Source organism: Drosophila arizonae, chromosome 2 (assembly GCF_054131065.1).
Source record: "Drosophila arizonae isolate 15081-1271.41 chromosome 2, UAZ_ARI_1.0, whole genome shotgun sequence".
Lineage (NCBI taxonomy): Eukaryota > Metazoa > Arthropoda > Insecta > Diptera > Drosophilidae > Drosophila > Drosophila arizonae.
Genome location: NC_142922.1, coordinates 622,260 through 638,366, shown reverse-complemented (window position 1 = coordinate 638,366; position 16,107 = coordinate 622,260). Strand labels below are relative to the sequence as shown.

Sequence of the window (16,107 nt, the reverse complement as noted above, 5' to 3'; positions counted from 1 at the left end):
ACATATGTGAAGATCTTTTTTGTGTTTGAGTTTCACTTTTATTTACAAAGAAATTGAATCATATTTCTCACTTAATTTTAACGGTATTCCACCTCAGCCTGGCAACAACTATATATAATATATATGTTTGTATGTGTGTATATGTCACATATTTTGCCAACATTTATTGATCAGCTTCTAACGTTAGTAGGCTGGTTAAGTCAGATAACCGTTATCGACATATTGTTTTCCTATATACATATTTTGTTATTGCAAAAACAGAAAAACATTGAACAACAACTTGTTCTGATAGTCATGATCAAAGAGTTCGCATTGTCATCGGAATAATATGATGAGTACTTCTATTCATTGAATACGCAAACGAAAAATTCCCAATTTCCTTCACAAATACATATTGTTAAAAAAAAATATCAAAAAAAATCCCAAGATTCTCTCTCTCTCTCTCTCTCTTTCTATCGCTCTCTCTCCCCTGTTTTTATCAGACTCTCTGTTTATGTTTAGAGATTTCATGTTCTGCAACAAAAAAACAAGAGATTTACTATATATTTATTTAAGTTGCAGAAATGAAAACTTGTTAAATAAATAACAAATGTTTAATATATTCGAGTGCAGCAATGCTTAATGTTTGTCAGAGTAATTAACAGTCACTATCACAAAAACGGCGTTGCCAGATAGTTAAATAGGGCAAACTGATTGCACTGTCTGCGTGAATCAACGACCTGTTGCTCTGTTAGTGCTACAATTTTGTTAGCTTGCCCCTTCCACATAGTGACGAGTGGATTTCTCTTTAATTACATGATAGCAGCAAACAAAACAAATGATTATCACTTAAGCACAATCTGCTCCATGTATATTTTTATATATAAATAAGTGTGTGTGAGACAATATTTTATATGCGTGGGCGTCGAAAAACACACAAAGAAATACTTAAGGTACGCACACATAAGAACGTGCATGTACATGTGTACGTCTGCATAGAATAGCCCAATTCTTCAATTGCATGCACAACTACTCGCTCACTGGTTCATTCACTTGCTCGTTCTCTCTCCCGCTCCAGGTTGTCAGTCCAGCTAACGTATGGGCAAATGAGTAAAAGAGCGCCAGAGCGTGGGACCACTAACGTAAGCGAGAGCATTACGTTAATTTGCGCTCACGAGCAACATATGACGCCCGATCGGTGCTGTCTCTGTCGCTGACGCTGACGTCGCTGCTGTCGCTTGGAGCGCGCTGGGCTGGAGTTCGGTCAGTCAGTTGTTATCGAGCGTTACTTGAAGCTGGTTGGCTGACTGTCCAGTGCCAGGCTGTGTGTTTGTTGTTAGTGTTAGTATTTAGTATTAGTCGATTTAGTCGTGTGTACGCGCTGCGAAAATCTGAGCAAACGCCACCCACCCCCACCCTCTCCTGCACCGCTCGCGTTGTCGCCGCCGTCATCATCATCATCGTCGCCGTCGCCGTCAGCCTCGCCGTCGCCGCCGCCGCCGCCGCCTTCATCGTCATCTTTGCTGCCAGTTTTATTTGTGTGAGTGAACCAGTGACTACCAAAAAAAAAAAGCCAAATAACAAATAAAGAGGTTGCGTTTTAAGTACAATAATTACACACACAGAAACCGTGCATAAACAGTTACAGCTTAAGCTTCAGTTGTTGCTAAGCGTCGCAGCATCTGCAACAACAAAACCTACAATTATTAATTATGTATACATATATTTATGCCCACACACACACACTCACAGTTACATGTGTATGTTGTCTACATTTTCATTGTGCTGCATAAGCAAGACACAAACGGCTCATTGTCTCGCGAAAAAAATCTCAACTGAAAAAAGTTTTAAATAATAAATAAATAATTTTTATAGATAAAAAACACAACGTCAACTGCAAAAGATCACGAAATGCGGTACACGCGTTGTCGCCTGTTGTCGCTTGACGTTGTCGCAGACGGAAAACAAATTCAGTTTCACACACACACCTATTTACACATGCACACCTACTCACATACACTCACACATTCACAGACATACACCAGCATGCGTCGCTTGAAAAGCCACACTGGAGATTTGCACAAGTGCAAAGACAAAACGATTTCTTTGGGTTTCTCATATTTTGCCTTGTCTAAAACCGTTAAATACATTATTAACAGTTCAAGTTAGTCAGCAATGTGCACACACATGTAAACTCATATGAACAAAGCGCGTACAGAGGCTACACAACCTAAGCCGAATGAAACGAAGAGCGAACACTATAGCTAAGAGTTAGATCTCTTTACCTTAAACAGAATGCATGATTACATTACATGTGCTGTACATGTACATATGACCTAAAAGAGAGGTCCTACAAGAGAGCACAGAATGTATGTAAATGTGAATATGTGTATGTACATATGTATATGTATATGTTAGGTCTGTCCTCAAAGAGAGGAGTCTCAGTGCATGCATATGTGCTGAAAATGTCCTAAAAAGAGAGAGGGCATATTTTGGGCACATTACTATTATAATTATACATACTTACATATACATATACCTATTTATTGTATTTATTCACACTTCTTGATAAAAAATAAATATATTATTTATGATGATTTATTTATTTATTTATAAATTGACGTTTATTTAACAAACAGAACAATTATATTATTATGGAAATCTTAACTCAACTTATGTATATATAACATCAAATTGTGAAAGATCGCAAAAATAAATAAAACAATTGAGTTATAGTCGAAATATAAATCAGCAATATTTCCCGTTTCCAATAAAAACATATGAACGATCGGCGTCAAGTGAGAGTGAAGTGAAATATTTATTATGAAAATACATTGTATATATATGTATATATTATATACTTAGATAAGTTTACGTCTTTATACGCAGATTAATCATAAAGACCAAAAATAACTACAAAAACAACAAAAGACGCGGAAATGGATTACATTGTGAAAGCTTACAAGGACTGGAAATTGCACTCGCAAGTAAGTAGAAAAGAATATATGTACCCTTCCTATACCCTTCCAGTATATATAGAGTATAGAGTATAGAGTATAGAGTAATTAAGCTATATTGAATGACTGCAGTAAATTCTTATACATAATATGTATTTACATATTTTTCCTTACTCGTCCGAGAACGAAACACATCATACCCACTTTCTCAGTAGCTACAGGGTATTCAAATTATAATTTATATTTAGAGGTCTTTGGGGTTGAGCTAGGTTAGGTTACAAATTACACGAATTTAAATGGTATTACATTAAATTCGTTTTCACGTTATTGGTTGACTAGATGGAACGACAATAGATCAAACTGGCTGAAAGAAACTAAGAGGCTGACTCGAAATAATATAGATCGTATATATGCATATATATTAAATATATCCATGTTTAAAAGTATTCTTGAAGCTCTATGAACATATAAAAGATACCCAATCAAATATTTTGTTTTTGACGGTCTTGCAGGGTATTTTATGATTCGGTAAATCAGAGTTTATCTTCTAGATTAGCTTAGGTCCAAAATGTCATCTGAGTGCACCAAGATTAAGCAAACACACAAAAATCGCAAATTGCCATAAAAACGAAATCGAATTGAGAGCAGATTTCTGCCAAATGATTATATGTATATATACATATATATATATTTAATGTATATATATAAACTGTAGATATGTATGTATAAGTATATTCGTTTATAAGAGCCACGCTGTGAAGTCATGGCAGTTCCTCGTGGCCGTTAACTTTTGTGGGCTTAAAGAGTACAAAAAAGTTATATGTACATGTATATGTAAGAGTATGTCTGTGTGTGTGAATGTGGGCAACAATCATGTCAGACAAAGTCAGACTCAGATCTATTCAATACACACACACACAGAAGCAGAAAGACTGCAGAAACTGTTGCTGAGGCCCCTGTCGAGGTGCTTAACCGCATTTAAAAATATATATATATATATATATATATTTTTTTTTTTTTACCAAGATCAGTTGGTGGCAAAGCCGCAGCAAGAGACGCAGCAACAGCAGCAGCAGCAAAGCACAAAATAATAAATAATTCTCTTGAAATACGATCGTGTCGAAATGCTCTCGCATTACCCAAGAAAAACCACTTTGAATGGAACGTTACCTTTTGGTATTTGCTGTGTTTAAATACCCTGTAATTGTCGAGCAAAACCAGCAATGCAGTCTCAGTGGACGGACAAAACTAGAAATTAGAAACTAGAAAATACAAAATATCTGTAGATATGAATCGATTATAAATAATAGCTAATTAATTTATAATATTGATAAATATTTATACGTAGGCCAGCTTCACTAAGAGTCGTTGCCGACATGCTAGCCCAATAAAGTGAGCTTTCCATTGTCAAGAACTCTCGTTGTTTCATCATAGCTTGTTGTACGGACTGTCGTTCTTGCATGTCGATAAATACCGATATATAGAGAAGTCGACATATAACTTGCCCTGCCATACTTTATAGCATATTTATTGAGTTAGGGTTTACAGGGCATCTGTTAGCTGGGCATTATCAACATGTACAAAAGTTTTGCAAACGCCACCAAAGTGTGCAGCATGGCTTTGGCTACGGCTTCAACTCTGGCTGCGACTGCGACTACGACTATGGCTGTGCGCCGGCTGCTAGTGCGGATCGTAGCCAGCGAACCTGGCGATGAGTAAGCCAAGAGGCACCAGCGAAAAGCCAACAGCCAACAGACAAGCGGCAAGAGGCAACAGTCAGCAATCGCACATCTGGCCTAAAGCAAAAAGGCAACAAGCCAGCCAGTCAGCCACTCAGAGAGTCGGCCAGTCAGCAATGCGGCCAACTTGCGAGACTCTGTCTGAATTGCAAATGAGTGCAACGAGCGAATAAAATAAAAGCCAAATGCATTTATGCGCGCTGTGTGTGTGCGTTGCCACTTCTTGATACCCTGTACGCACAGTGAGCTTGGGAGATACCTGAAGTATATATAGACATACTACAGATGCCTTTCCGGTGACAAATAGTGGCCCAAGTTATTGGGATTGCCCCTTCAAAGCTGAGTCACACTAAGATTCTGATGAAAGCAAAGCAGCCTTAGTTACAGCTAGATATATCTGCCCATCGAACAGAGTATTGTGCATTTGAGTGGACCCGATTGCAATGGATTTTGTGGCTGTTGCCAGTTTTATTGCTAATTAGGCCAAATCACATGATAAACACAAAAACTCGCAATTGCAATTTGTACGTTTCATTGTTGGTTCGGCTGCCTGGAATGCGCCCGATATGCGTTCTATAAATATCCTTAGCCTTGGGCTGGGCCCGCACCTTCGCTGAGTTCAATGGCCAAACCTTCAAGCCAACTTGACGCGCTAAGAACCTGGCCCTGGGCCGGTTTTACTTAGCTTTGCCCAAGTGGACGCCATTTTGAAGAGTTTTTATACTCATTCACGAAAGTGAATCAGTATATTGGTTTTGTGCAATGTCCGTCTTGCTGTCCGTCCGTCTGTCCGTCTGTCCGTCTGTCCGTCCGTCCGTCTGTCCGTCTGTCCGTCTGTCCGTATGAACGCAATCTATTTCGGCGCTATTGAAGCTAGAGACTTGAAATTTGGAACACATACTCGTGTATATCTCCGATTTATAAAGTGTTAAAATTTTCCCGATCCGCCCACTAGGGGCGTGGCAAATCGAAAAATGCATTTTCCGATATACCAGAAATCATGTTTGTTGAAGAGCTAGAAAGCTGAAACTTGGTATGTAGGTCCGCGTTGACCACCCAAGATCACGAGCTATGGCGGATATATCTACGCCCATTGGGGGCGTGGCAAATCGGATAAAACTGTATCTCCTAAAGTTGTAAACCTAGAATGCTGAAATTTTGCACGTCAGCTAATGGTATGATTCTATAAAGTCTGAAGATAAATTATAAGTCTACGCCCGTTGGGGGCGTGGCAAATCGGACCTGAAGATATAGTGATTTTTTAAATTCTCCTATATTTTGGACACTATTGATGGCAGAGACCTCAAATTTTGTATATATACTCGGACTGATCACCCAAGACCAAAAAGTTTTGTCGGATATATGTCCGCCCACAGGGGGCGTGGCAAACCGCAAAAGTTTATATCTCCTAAAGTATAATAGCTAGAAGCTTCAAATTTGGATAGTTGAGTTACTGGTAGCCTCCTCTATCGATTCCCCAAAAATAATTTTTACGCCTCTTTAGGGGCGTGGCATATCGAAAAATACCCTGTAATTTTCACATTTTTTTAGGGTAAGCATTCAAACTTTGCAGTTAGGGTAACGTTATCTCTTTCTAAAAACTGACCAAAAATGAGGTGTCTACGCCCAGTTGGGGCGTGGCAAATCGGAAAAACCTGTATATTCTACAGTATTAGAACGAAACTTAACTACTAAATTGTTGATGGGATGTGAATGAGTATTCCGCAGTCGGTAACGCCCGACTGCAACGTTCTTACTTGTTTTCTTTTGACGCTTCGCTAGAGGCCCAAAGCGCTGGCATGAATACAGTGAATGCTCACTTTTCTTTTCAGCATTCAGGATGCGACACCCAGAAATTGATTAGAAGTAACTTTAAAGTTCCAGCTCTAGCGAGTACTCCACGAGTACTTGCAGTTTCCCTTAGCGAGTACTCACTGTGTGGGCACCTGGTTCTGCCCTTTCGGAATGCACTCAATAGCCATGTGTTATATCACTACTTAGCCAGAGACCTTTCGGCATTTCAATTAGAGCCATGGGGTATTCAGGGTTATTCGGGGCTATCAAATTATTCAGTGCGTAAAGTCAGTCAAAACTATTTCCATGATAATTTCTTAACTTGACTCTGATACAGCTGTATTCAGGTGGGCGTCGGCTGACTCAGTTTGAAGTGGAGAAGGTCATGCCAATAGGGTTTTTATTTATATGTAGTATCTCCAAAGTGAGAGCCACGCTTTGTATTTCCTGTTGCAATTCCTGTTTTAGCCAGTTTGCTGGGCATTATCTTTGACGTATTTGTTTAATAACCAATTTAGCCATATTTATTTTTTCCCCCTTCAACCGGTTTGGCATGCTTGCAAAAGACAAAACGACAACAAAATCATTCTAAAGCTTACATTTGAAATACAGTGGGGCGCGCTTTAAATGTAAAATTATCTGAAATATATAAAACTTCAAATTACAATTTTATATTTGTGTTCAGCTTAGGTAGAGTCTGCTGTGATTCTGTAGAAAACAAAGAGAACGGTGAACTGGAGGATTAAAAGCAACAAATGTGAGAAATATCATAATTCATCTTTTATATTTATGATTTCTAAGTAAATGTGTATTCACTTTAGCGAGACTTTGCTGTAGTATTCAGTAGTAGGCCTCGATATTGTTATCGTAAACCGATCATCAAAGACATTTGAACTAATTTGGCAGTTATCATATTTTCAACTGCCTTGAGAAGAACCGATGGAATATAAATATGAATGTGAATGTAAGCATGAGTGTGAGTGTGAGTGTGAGTGGGAATATGAATGTGCATGAGTATCAATGCCATAAACGTGTCTTTTTTACTGAAATTCCAAGCGATACCTTTCCTTTATATATATTTATACCTATGTATATCTCTGTCTATTTATCTATATGTCTCCTTCTCTCAGTAATTTGCACCGTTTCTTTGAAGCGATTTGAGAAATTCGCTTTGTTTAATTATTGCCCCAATATAGAATCGATATTGGCTATAAATAGGTCTCCGGCAATCTAATCTCTCTACTGTAGCCAATAAAAACTGCGACGTTAAATTATAATAAAGTATATATCAACAGTTCAAGAAATCTTGGAACTCGTCGATCTAAAGGCAAACAAAATTAAAATCGTGGCATTAATCAATCAAAAACTCAAATGAAGATTGATTGTTTATATCTGAATAAATATTGCTATTTATATGTGAATATATATAAATGAAAATTTATATACCAGTTATTGTGGAGTTATTGTAAAAAGCTAAAGGCAATCGCATATAATTGAATTTGTTATTAATCGCAGCTAGTTTCTGAAAATACGATAGAAATATGCAAATGTATATATGTAAATCGAGTTGTTAAGCAATACTACAAATTAACAACTACAGTAAACACTTCAATTAAGACCGAGGCAATGTCTTGTCGCTAAGAAATGTATTAAAGAGAGAAGAATTCAGATTTACTAACAATAATAGATGTCTTTGCCATTAGTTCCAGATACATATCATCCATAGATATATCTGTATTTTTGAGTTACGTATATCCCTCGTGTTTGTCTCTCTCTTTCTTTGCCTCGAATACAATAAAAAACTGATAAACATTATTTATAATATTATTGATAGATGTATTATTCCTGCCTAAGTTCCCATAAGTTTGATATATATTGGTATTTTACGGCCCGGTGCAACAAAGCGTTCCGTCAAAGGGAATTTATACTTTGAAATATTATAGAAGTCACGTTGAATATTTTTTGTTGCAGCACGTAACAGATGTCTCCAGTAATGGGTAGTACGTAGTAGCGCTCTATACGTACTATATACTATAGCTAGCGTATGCCACTGTATGTGTGCTTAACTAGTAGATGACGTTGCCCTTCAATTGAGCAAACTGAAAGCTAAACACCTTAATCAACAGAAGCATATAGAGACATATTATATATGCTCGCTCGTATCTGAAGAGTACTTAGAAGCCATCCATTTAATTTATCAGAAAATATATGTACACGAAGCTATATAAATAAACTTAATACCCCTTAAGATTGTGGCACTTGACTGTTTGGCATGGGGCTTTACACTTCCAAGTGCAACGCGCGGGCTACACAATTGATATGGCGGAACGAGTTGAGCCTGATGTATAGAGTGTCGGCAAAGTGATCTGATATAAGACCCGACAATTGATAACAAACATGATGTAGCAAAGCTCTGCTCGCCTAGAACCGTCTGTTTCCTGGCATTACGAGGCAGGTGTGCCAGTGCCTCAAGTACAGGTACAAGTCCATTGTTCGCTGAGTAATGATTCAACAATCTCTGTAGTAGCTTTCTGCAGTAGATACAAGCATTATCAATTAATTAAACATGTTAGGTAGAAAAGAATTAGAGATGAGAGCATTACTGACTTATCGATAGATTAAGCTTATTTGTATTTTGTATAAATGATGCAGGTGAAAAACATTAGATTTCTCTAAGAATATATGTTCAATGCTTATATTGAAACAAAAACGACTTATAACACGAAATCTGACTCGTGTCACGCTTGCAGCTCCCGTAGATATCCGTTCTTTTAGCAATTAGAAACTGGAGAAGTGGTACGCCAATAAAAGTAAGCATTAGTGATGGATATCGAAATTTGATTTAAGCCACCTTCCGAGTAATGTTAGATATCAGCAGTCATATCCAAGAATTAGAGATGTCCTCTTGACAAAAACTCCAACTCTCACATAAATACAGTTTGCATTGTTCTTGGGCGATAATTGAATCTACTGGCAGATAATGCATAGTTGATATAGACACGAAAACTGATTAAAATCCGAAATCAACAACATCGTGTCACGCACACAGCTCTATCATAGATCTTGCCTTACACCACAATTGGACTTCGTGATCGTGTGTGTGTTAATAAAAACGTTCCATTTCGCAGTTGTCATGCATAATAATAATAATAACAATATCTAAATTGATATGTGTAAAGCTTCTTATATTTGAGTCACGTACGATTTGGTTCAGTATTTTCGTTTTCGTTTTCGTTTCGGTTGTTTTTTGTATTTTTATCAATTGCGATTTCCTATTTTGTTAATTTTAATTAATACTAAAGATAGTGCGACGGCTAAACAGAAACAGTGACTGCCATAAAGTGTACCTCAAGTGTTACTTCAATTTGACCTTCGCCTAATAATTTGTGTGCGCTTGCACGAATCCATAAATTTCTGACATACTTACATAAACAACAACCAAACAAACAACGATAGCAGCAACAAATTCGAAGTAGATTTCAAGCGATATCATTAAATTTATGGCATTTGCTATACGAATATTTATGTTAGTCACTGTTGAAAGCCGATTTGATTAGCAAACTTTATCGATTTCGACTCCGGCTCTGTTATCGATCAGCTGCAATTAGCTGAGACTGACCTTCGCGCTCGGAGGAGTTCTCGAGCTTCTTTGGTCGTCGCGTCGTCCATTCCTACTACTGAGTCACATGCATCGCATGCCGTCTTGTCTGACACTTTCATTTAGCAACTCTGTCGGCTGTCTAAATTTGGGCGAAATCACACACTTGTCTTTTGATAGACATAAACAATTAAATATTAAACAATTATCACTTTCGGCCCGCAACGTGTCGTCTGGTCTGCAATCACTAAAAAGTCCCCTTTTTCATATACCCATTAAAGGTGAACAGAAATGGGGAAAACCTCTATTTTACAAGACAAATGCTTTGTCATAAGGCATTTAAATAACAGCTAGAGACTCATAAAAGTGTACTCTTAGGTCAAACTCGTTTAGATCTCATTTTGTATTTACATATATGTTCAAGCAAATTTGGCATTTGAAATATAACTGAGAGATACAATAAATATATTTGAAAGTATCGGTCATAGCGGTATCGTACGATTTTTAGATACGTTTTGTATTTGTATCCGTATACTCATTAGTTTGCAACAATCGATAACATTGTCGATAGCAACGATTTGCCGCATTTCTAGAAATATAACTTATTATATGCCTATATTATGATAATGTAGAGTATCTACTAGTCGACTTTTTTTTTTTTGGCATTGATTAGTTTGTGTTTACCATTTCAATTATGATTGTAATTAAAAACGATCGCCATTGAGCGAAGTCCCCTCATTTGATTCTTTTCTGGGTGGCAATTGCTCATCAAGAGATCAGTTGCCCACAGCATGGACAAATATAACATACGATATACTATATGTTTGTATAAACATCAATATACATATATATAATATGTATGTCTAGAGATCCATATATATGTATGCGTGTGTATATCGAAATCCCATTGAGGGAAACCCGGCGCGTGACTAGCTTCTGCGATTTGTGTATGTCAATGACCGTTTTTTCTGTATATTCCAAATCGATGCGAAATTTAGGTGAAATTGTTTTGTATTGTCATCTATGATAGTCGCTGGTTGGGAAGTGCTTATCAGCTGCGCGTAAAAAACAGTTATTATTTACCCTACATACAGTAAATTGCTGCCTCTCTCTTTTCCTCTCTCATCCAAACTCTTGCTTTCGCTTTTTCTTACGGCCGTCGTATATTGCTATTGCAGAAAACAGTTTGACAATAGTTGCGAGGAATTTGTTGTTGACTTTACAGGCACAATGTAAATACATACAGACATAATACATATAAATATGCAAACATTTATGTACATACATATGTATCTTTTTCTATCATATGTTGTCTGTATGTGTGCTCTGTCTTGGAGGAAGTAATTGCGGCTCTGTTCTGTAAGTTGTCTTGCAATAATGCATTAATATTGCAAATCAAATATGGAGGTATCATTAATAAATAAAGTCACATGTTAATTGAAAGTCATGCCGGCAATTCGTTGCGAATAATTTCCATATGCAACCCAACAGACCAGCTGCTTTGTCTTTGTTGACTGCTAGCAGCTTGGTCAAACAGGTTTAAGCCTAACAACAACATATACAATGCACACATTGAAAGGCGCTTACGTTGGCCCAGCTATCACGTGAACAAAAAAAGATTATTCACTCTCGAAAGTAATAAAAACAAAAACAGTCGCAAATTAACATTTGCACCAAACGAAAATAAGCACAAACAAAAACACGCGCTCAACGCTTACCATAGCAACTCTGTGCGCAGCATTGAGTGCAGCAATCGATAACACTTTGAGCGTGGATCTGCAGTAGCGATGAATCTGGCGTGACACGGGGTGCCAGCCACTTAAATGGGCCGCGAGCAAAAACTGTTAATCGTGCTTTTTATTAAGCATTAACAAATTTGTCACCTCTAGTATGCTTTGGTATTTTTGCGATTTTCTCAACTGAGTGCTACGGGCACACTGACAGTACAATTTACAATGGCAACAACAACTTGTAAACACGTAGTAAACGCAGCTGTAATTCAACGGCGTTGAAAAAAAAACTAAGCAAAATAGAAAAAAGAATAACAATAATTTATTGCAAAAATAAAAGCAAGTGAATTCACTTAAGGCGAACGACTGCGTTGCTTGAGTAAAATGTGTCTATAAATTGGTTGAATAGCTGCAACTGTATTAGTTTTGCTACAGTTTTTGGTTTCGCTTGGTTGCATTCACCGTTTCGAGGGAGTTCAGGTGAGTCAGGTGAGTGGGGCACCTCCAATGAACAAATCATAGAAATTGCCTGTGCGCTATTTATAATTATAGAAACACACTCACACATGTGTGTATTCGCAAGAGTAACGGTAAATCAATGACATCATAGCGACAGTTGCCAAAAACAAAAAACCAAACGAAAACGAAAACGAAAACAAAAAATAAAAACAAAAACAAAAAGAAAACCAAATAAAGAAACAAGTGCAATTGTACATAGTTAATTAATACTTTCCCCCTTTCACTTTGCAGTTTCAAGAGATCGTGCCTGATATGGATGACAGCGAATTCATGTTCAACGAAAAACAATCGATACGCGACTCCTCACGCACCCTCAAGAAATATGGCAGCACCTGCTGCAACAATCTGAGAAACAATGAAATTCTTATACGACACACCGTGGAAAAGACGGACACACTGCAAGGAATTTCGCTCAAATACGGCGCCACGGTATGTAAACATCGATTGTAAAGTATCCCAATTGCTCTGTGGGGGCTAAGTGAAATAAAAGTTATGGCGTGCCATAAAACATTGATTTCAAATGCATAACGTCGTTTATACTAGGGCTGTACAAGCAGTTTCTGAAAAGTTCAAATTGAATTGAAGGATGTGGTACAAAGTGAAAACAATAAATTGTATATAATCTATAAACTATGCAAAAAGGGGTAACATTTTAACATTTAAGTTTGAATTACAAAAAAAAAAATCAAATATACGTGAAGCAATGAGACAAATCACTGTCAAAGCTTAAAGTTAAATAAAATGAGGGCGTATTTTTATATAATATCACAAGACTATATATATAGAATATATAGAATTAATCAGCCTACCCTCGCATACATCGCATATACTATACAAGCAACATTTCCCCAGCCAACATTTGATTTGTAGGTGGAGGGCCTGTAACTAGCAATGGCTTCTTTTTATAATCGTTCACAAAGGGAATAGAGAGTATATTGGCATCGTGTAATATACACATATCCGTTGAAAGCCGCAAGTAAATTTCATCCATATGCTCGTCTTATAAAATTATTCTAAAAGGGAAAATAAATGAAGAATGCCATCGATTTTAAAGTTTGTGAGTCTCCTGTTACACTATGAGCGAGTATTAGTCGGTCACTTTTCAGCTTGTTGGCTTTCGTTGGTGTCGTGTCGCATGCGAATTGTAGACAATTTCAAATGTCAGCTAACTTTCAACTTTATCGATTTAATAAGTAGACGGAAAGACCCAGTCCGTCGCTTGACATGGTTTCCACAAATAAGATAGCATTGGGAGGTGGCAGGGGGACGTTGGGAGAGGGCCCAGCAAGAGGAGGGGTTGGCTGCTGCACTGCAGCAGCGGGCGACCTACGACCGCTCGTCTAATTTCTTATCATTGTTTGAGTTTCGATTCTTATCAAGGAATTTTAAGCTGAAGGAAATGCTGCAGCCAAATGTGCCGACAGTTTGCTGCATATCATAGTATACATATATAGTACATAGCATAGTATATACATATATATCATATAGTTAGATAGCTAAGAATCTGCGTCAACATTTGATCAGCTAATGAAATGATAAGAGGGAAAGAGAGAACTGAATTTATATAAAGTGCTCAGCCATCTTACCTGCCTAATTAATCATCATCGTGATTCGTATTTGACAAAAACGAGTGATGTCCACTCAGTCACCGATCAATCAATCAGTCGAGCAATAAGTCAATTAGATATCAATTTATAAGTTGCTAATATCTTGAGTGTATAGACTCATTTATTGGCAGTTTAAATATTAGCTTAGATATTGTTGTTTATTGATAGATATAATATTTGTGTGCAAATATACATATAAGTATATAATATAATATTATATTATATAAAGCTTAAGAGGAAAGATTCTCTGTGAGCCGAGGTGGCGTTCATTAGCAGAGCTTTCACTGTAGTAGACAGATACGCTGCTATAGATTCCGCTTATTATAACTATACACAGATCGAATAACAATATTTACATATATATATATTTCTTATATCCACAGACGGAACAAATACGTCGTGTCAATCGCCTCTACGCCTCGGATAGCCTCTTTTTGCGTCAGTTCTTGCTCGTGCCCGTGGAGAAGACGTCACCCTACAATTTGCAGGCAAATGGGGCTGACCTGCTGGCCGATGCACTGGCCTCGCCGCCCACCACGCCCGATGTGAATGTGCAGCGCGAAGCGTTGAACAATGCAAACAACTTGAGCCAAACAAATTGTTACAGCGGCAGCGGCAGTGGCAGCGGCAGCAGCAACAGCTGCAACACCAACATCTCGTCCAGCTCGTCGAGCACCCGTTCCGGCCAGCTGCACGGCACACCGCGTCCATATTCAATTGCCGGCGAGCTGCTGGTGCAGCCCGGCGATGAGGATCCAGCTCTAATGCTGCACAATCACAATGCCACGTGCAACACCAAGCAGAGCAAGTCCCTGGACTCGGTGGCCGCGATGACGCCCGAGGAGGAGAATCGCAAGTGTATGAATGATTTCCTCAACAAGATAGACAACACGATATCCGAGTCGCGCAAATATGTCGAGCGTTCTAAGGAGTAAGTGTTAGAGACTCCCAAGAGACTTTTCTTCTTCTTATCATTTATTTAACCCTTCTCCGTCTCTGTCCCATCCAGCTTGGTGAATAGTCAAAGTGATGTGGACCTTTGCATCAGTGCCACAACGGACGTGTTTCCACAGCGTCGCAATCATCAGCTGAACAACTCCTACAAGAACAACAACCACAATAGCAGCAACAACAACAACCGTCCGTTACACCACCAGAGGCACAGCTCGACGGGCAGCGGGAATTCGGATACGGCGCAGCTTCTGAACACGACGCAGACGCGTCGAGTGCAAAACTCTTTGAAGCGCCTGGAGAAGCAGCAGGATGATTTCTTCGAGTTGTAGCAGCTGAGCGAGGCGCTGCGTAGCATCAACCACGCGCTACGACATTACAATTAATTAGAATTACTGTGCGAATGAGAGATCTAACAAACAAGAGAACGAGACGAGAGAAAGTTAATTTTACAAATTGTTTTTAAATCTGCGGTGCAGCTCGAAACGCTGCACTAAATGTAAATTATATAAATACAAGAGGAGCAAAGAAGATAAAACAATACATACGTACACCTATACTATACTATATCCCACATATATATGGATATGTTAAGCGCTACGCTATTTAAACCTGTACTATATACATATACACACGCAACATACTATCGTATAATGATAAATGATATCTATGTTATATTTTGATCTTATTGTTAGTCCAATTGTTCAGCCCTTTGTAATTGCCGCCAATTTGCTTGCAAAGTCTGTTACCTTCCCCACTTCCTCCCCGAAGTCTTTTTTGTATGTGTTAGCTTTAAATGAAATGCGTACTTTTAGCTATGAGAATTATTAATCTTAACTCACACACACACACACCAACATCCCCGCACACACACACACACACACACACTTAGTTTTTAGTTACAACTACAATATGGTTTAACATAACTTGACTGCTCTTTGGCATAAACTGTTTGCAAAACTTTAATTGGCCGATAATAACTGTTACATAAATGTTAAATATATATATATATAAATATTAGTATACTTGTTAATTTTAATTATTATTGCTTCTTATGTTTTCCATTATTTGTATTATCCCACACAGAGCTCTGTCCTCATCTATCCTAAGGCCAACTAAAATATGCAAATCATGTTGTATGAGAAGATTTTATAAATAACAAAATAAAGTAAGAATGTGTTAAAAAAAAAATCAATGACTTTCTTATGAAATATTGTAGAAGAAGAATATAGG

At 37.8% G+C, this 16,107-nt stretch overlaps 1 protein-coding gene and 1 long non-coding RNA gene across 5 annotated transcripts; one reads left to right on the top strand and one right to left on the bottom strand.

Moving 5' to 3' along the window:
- Positions 1-1,233: 1,233 nt before the first annotated feature.
- Positions 1,234-16,065, top strand: red (LysM peptidoglycan-binding domain-containing protein red). Of its 3 annotated transcripts, XM_089461898.1 has the most exons (5): positions 1,234-1,519; positions 2,869-2,966; positions 12,548-12,745; positions 14,307-14,854; positions 14,933-16,065. In XM_089461898.1, the coding sequence occupies exons 2-5, from the start codon at positions 2,919-2,921 to the stop codon at positions 15,204-15,206; spliced, it is 1,068 nt and encodes a 355-aa protein (XP_089318024.1). In that variant the 5' UTR covers positions 1,234-1,519; positions 2,869-2,918; the 3' UTR covers positions 15,207-16,065. The 3 variants fall into 3 exon arrangements, with proteins under 3 accessions (XP_089318024.1, XP_017873390.1, XP_089318025.1); XM_018017901.2 differs by lacking the exons at positions 1,234-1,519; positions 2,869-2,966 and adding an exon at positions 11,981-12,277; XM_089461899.1 differs by lacking the exons at positions 1,234-1,519; positions 2,869-2,966 and adding an exon at positions 11,981-12,286.
- LOC149270163 (uncharacterized) lies at positions 1,309-2,869 on the bottom strand. 2 transcript variants are annotated; one of them, XR_016268514.1, is made up of 3 exons: positions 1,730-1,825; positions 1,601-1,676; positions 1,309-1,535 (listed from the first exon to the last, which is right to left on the bottom strand). It is a non-coding gene; the product is annotated as an uncharacterized LOC149270163 (long non-coding RNA). The 2 variants fall into 2 exon arrangements; XR_016268513.1 differs by lacking the exons at positions 1,601-1,676; positions 1,730-1,825 and adding an exon at positions 2,507-2,869.
- Positions 16,066-16,107: the final 42 nt, after the last annotated feature.